Raw genomic sequence first — 2,064 nt, 5'->3', positions numbered from 1 at the left:
AACCTATGACACGCGTGTCAGAGGTGACACGCGAACTAATTTTTTAGTTGATTTTTCTTTGTTAAATGGCATTTAAATATAAAAAATAAATATCAAAAATATAAGTCTTTGTTTTACTTTGGTTGCAAATATCAAAACATTTCTATATCTGACACGGCACCAGAGTTAAGTTAGGGTTTTTCAAAATGCTGACACCCCGAGCTCAAAAGGCTCTCCATCACTGGCTTAGACCCTAGCCCTTCATAAAGGACCCTTCCCTCCCTACCCCAATGCCGTATTACAATTCATCTCCTTTGTAAAGCCTCTCCTATGACCCTGAACCTCCTTAACACTTTTAATTTTACTTGTTTTCCATTTTTAATTTTAATAACATTTTTAATTATGTAGCTATTGTACTTATTTGCTTATTGCCTTTTTATCCCCCACCCCCCATACACACACACACACACACACACACACACACACACCACACACACACACACACACACACACAACTTAAACTCTACAAGAGCTCTTTGACCAACGCAAAGGCAGGCACATGAACAAATGAATAAATAGGGCATGTCAGCCCTCTAATGTGTCCTCGCTGTCATTCTCTTTCCTGCTTCCTTCCAGCCATACTCTCCTTTCCAGAATACTTATCTGCTTTCAAACTTTCCCCTTAGTTCATCTTTTTTTTATAGACTCAATTTCAGGTTTAAAATTTTAAATGCTTTTGTGCTTTACTGTTAGAACAGGCCACGTTATATTTTAGGACCTTATGTTAAAACCATCATTGCAACAAAATACAGCTTATAGTGTGGTCCACGATATCAAAATCCACTACTGGCTTTCACTTACATTAATGAAAAGTATGATTTGCTTCAAGACAGGGAGTGTAACATTTTAACAGAAGACTTCTTAGGCCAACCTAAAGAAGCCATTTTTAATGAAGTCGACTAGTGAGATGATCATTTCTTAGACCCCAAATAAAATGCCAATTATAAATGCACTATTGACATCCAGCATACAATTTATCTATCTTATAGGAAATTGTAAACCTACATCTTTTGATGATTTGTACAATTAGCAAGTCTTCATGATGTCAAAGGGTGGAGTAGCTTTGGAAAGAAAGGAACAGGTATCTTCTCGTTGAAGCAACCCCTGGTCATTCTGTGACGGAATGTAAGCTAGATATGTGGGTGCATTTTCCCTTTAAATAATGAAGTCATCGTGTACTTTACAGCATTATTAATACCCTAGAAGCAGGAGTGTGGCACGTGAAACCCATTTACTAAGTCAGCATAACATATAGAAGGAACATAGAATGTTTGTGACTACATAGTTGTAATTTCTCAGCACGAACTATCAGTACCTTTGATGACTTTGTTTTTTCAATCAGAAAAAAGCTCACTCCCAGCTCCGGATCTCAGGCCTCCACCCTTCCGCTTACTGGTTTGGGCAGGCGTTGGTGGACGTCCCACTGTACTTCTTGATCCTCCTTGTGATGCAAATAATGGATTACATTTTTAACCCAGAGGAAATGATAGTTATAATCCAAAACTTGTTGATTCAGGTAAGTGGCAAAAATTAGGAAATGGTTTATTAGATTATTTTTAATGGATGCAGTAACATTATTCATCTTAAACCAAAGAACTTCACCTTACTTCTGCTAGTGCATAGTTTGGAAAGTTGGGGTTTAAGTAGGAATACTTTCCTAGATAGCGTTTACCTTATTCAACCTTAATCTTCTCTTTTCAGATCCTGTGTAGTATTGGATATGTCACATCTCTTATTTTCTTCACATATGTGATTTCATTCATTTTTCGCAATGGGAGGAAAAATAGTGGCCTTTGGTCATTTTTCTTCTTAATTGTAAGTAGGCATACAGTGCACATTGTTTTGTTTTTAAACCAGTTTATATAATTTTAAGAATGTATATTTTAATCTTTATACTAAACAGATTGGTAAATTAATGCTCTCTAGACAATTCTAAATAAGATAATCATAGACACATACAAAATATACTGTATGTGAGGGTGTGCACCATTTATAAAACTAGGACCTCAAACATGTCTCTAGGTG

General features: G+C 36.1%; 1 protein-coding gene across 1 annotated transcript in view; it reads left to right on the top strand.

The window, feature by feature from the left end:
* Positions 1-2,064, top strand: part of ABCA9 (ATP binding cassette subfamily A member 9) — a 42,434-nt gene that overhangs the window by 25,593 nt on the left and 14,777 nt on the right. Inside the window, exons 21-22 of the mRNA XM_015570476.1 lie at positions 1,382-1,555; positions 1,741-1,854. Of these exons, the coding sequence (XP_015425962.1) occupies positions 1,382-1,555; positions 1,741-1,854 (288 nt within the window). The remainder of the gene's footprint in view (positions 1-1,381; positions 1,556-1,740; positions 1,855-2,064) is intronic.

This window comes from Myotis davidii, unplaced genomic scaffold, assembly GCF_000327345.1.
Source record: "Myotis davidii unplaced genomic scaffold, ASM32734v1 scaffold172, whole genome shotgun sequence".
NCBI classification, from domain to species: Eukaryota; Metazoa; Chordata; class Mammalia; order Chiroptera; family Vespertilionidae; genus Myotis; species Myotis davidii.
Note: the sequence above shows the minus strand (reverse complement) of the source record. Positions and strands in the feature narration are given on the sequence as shown.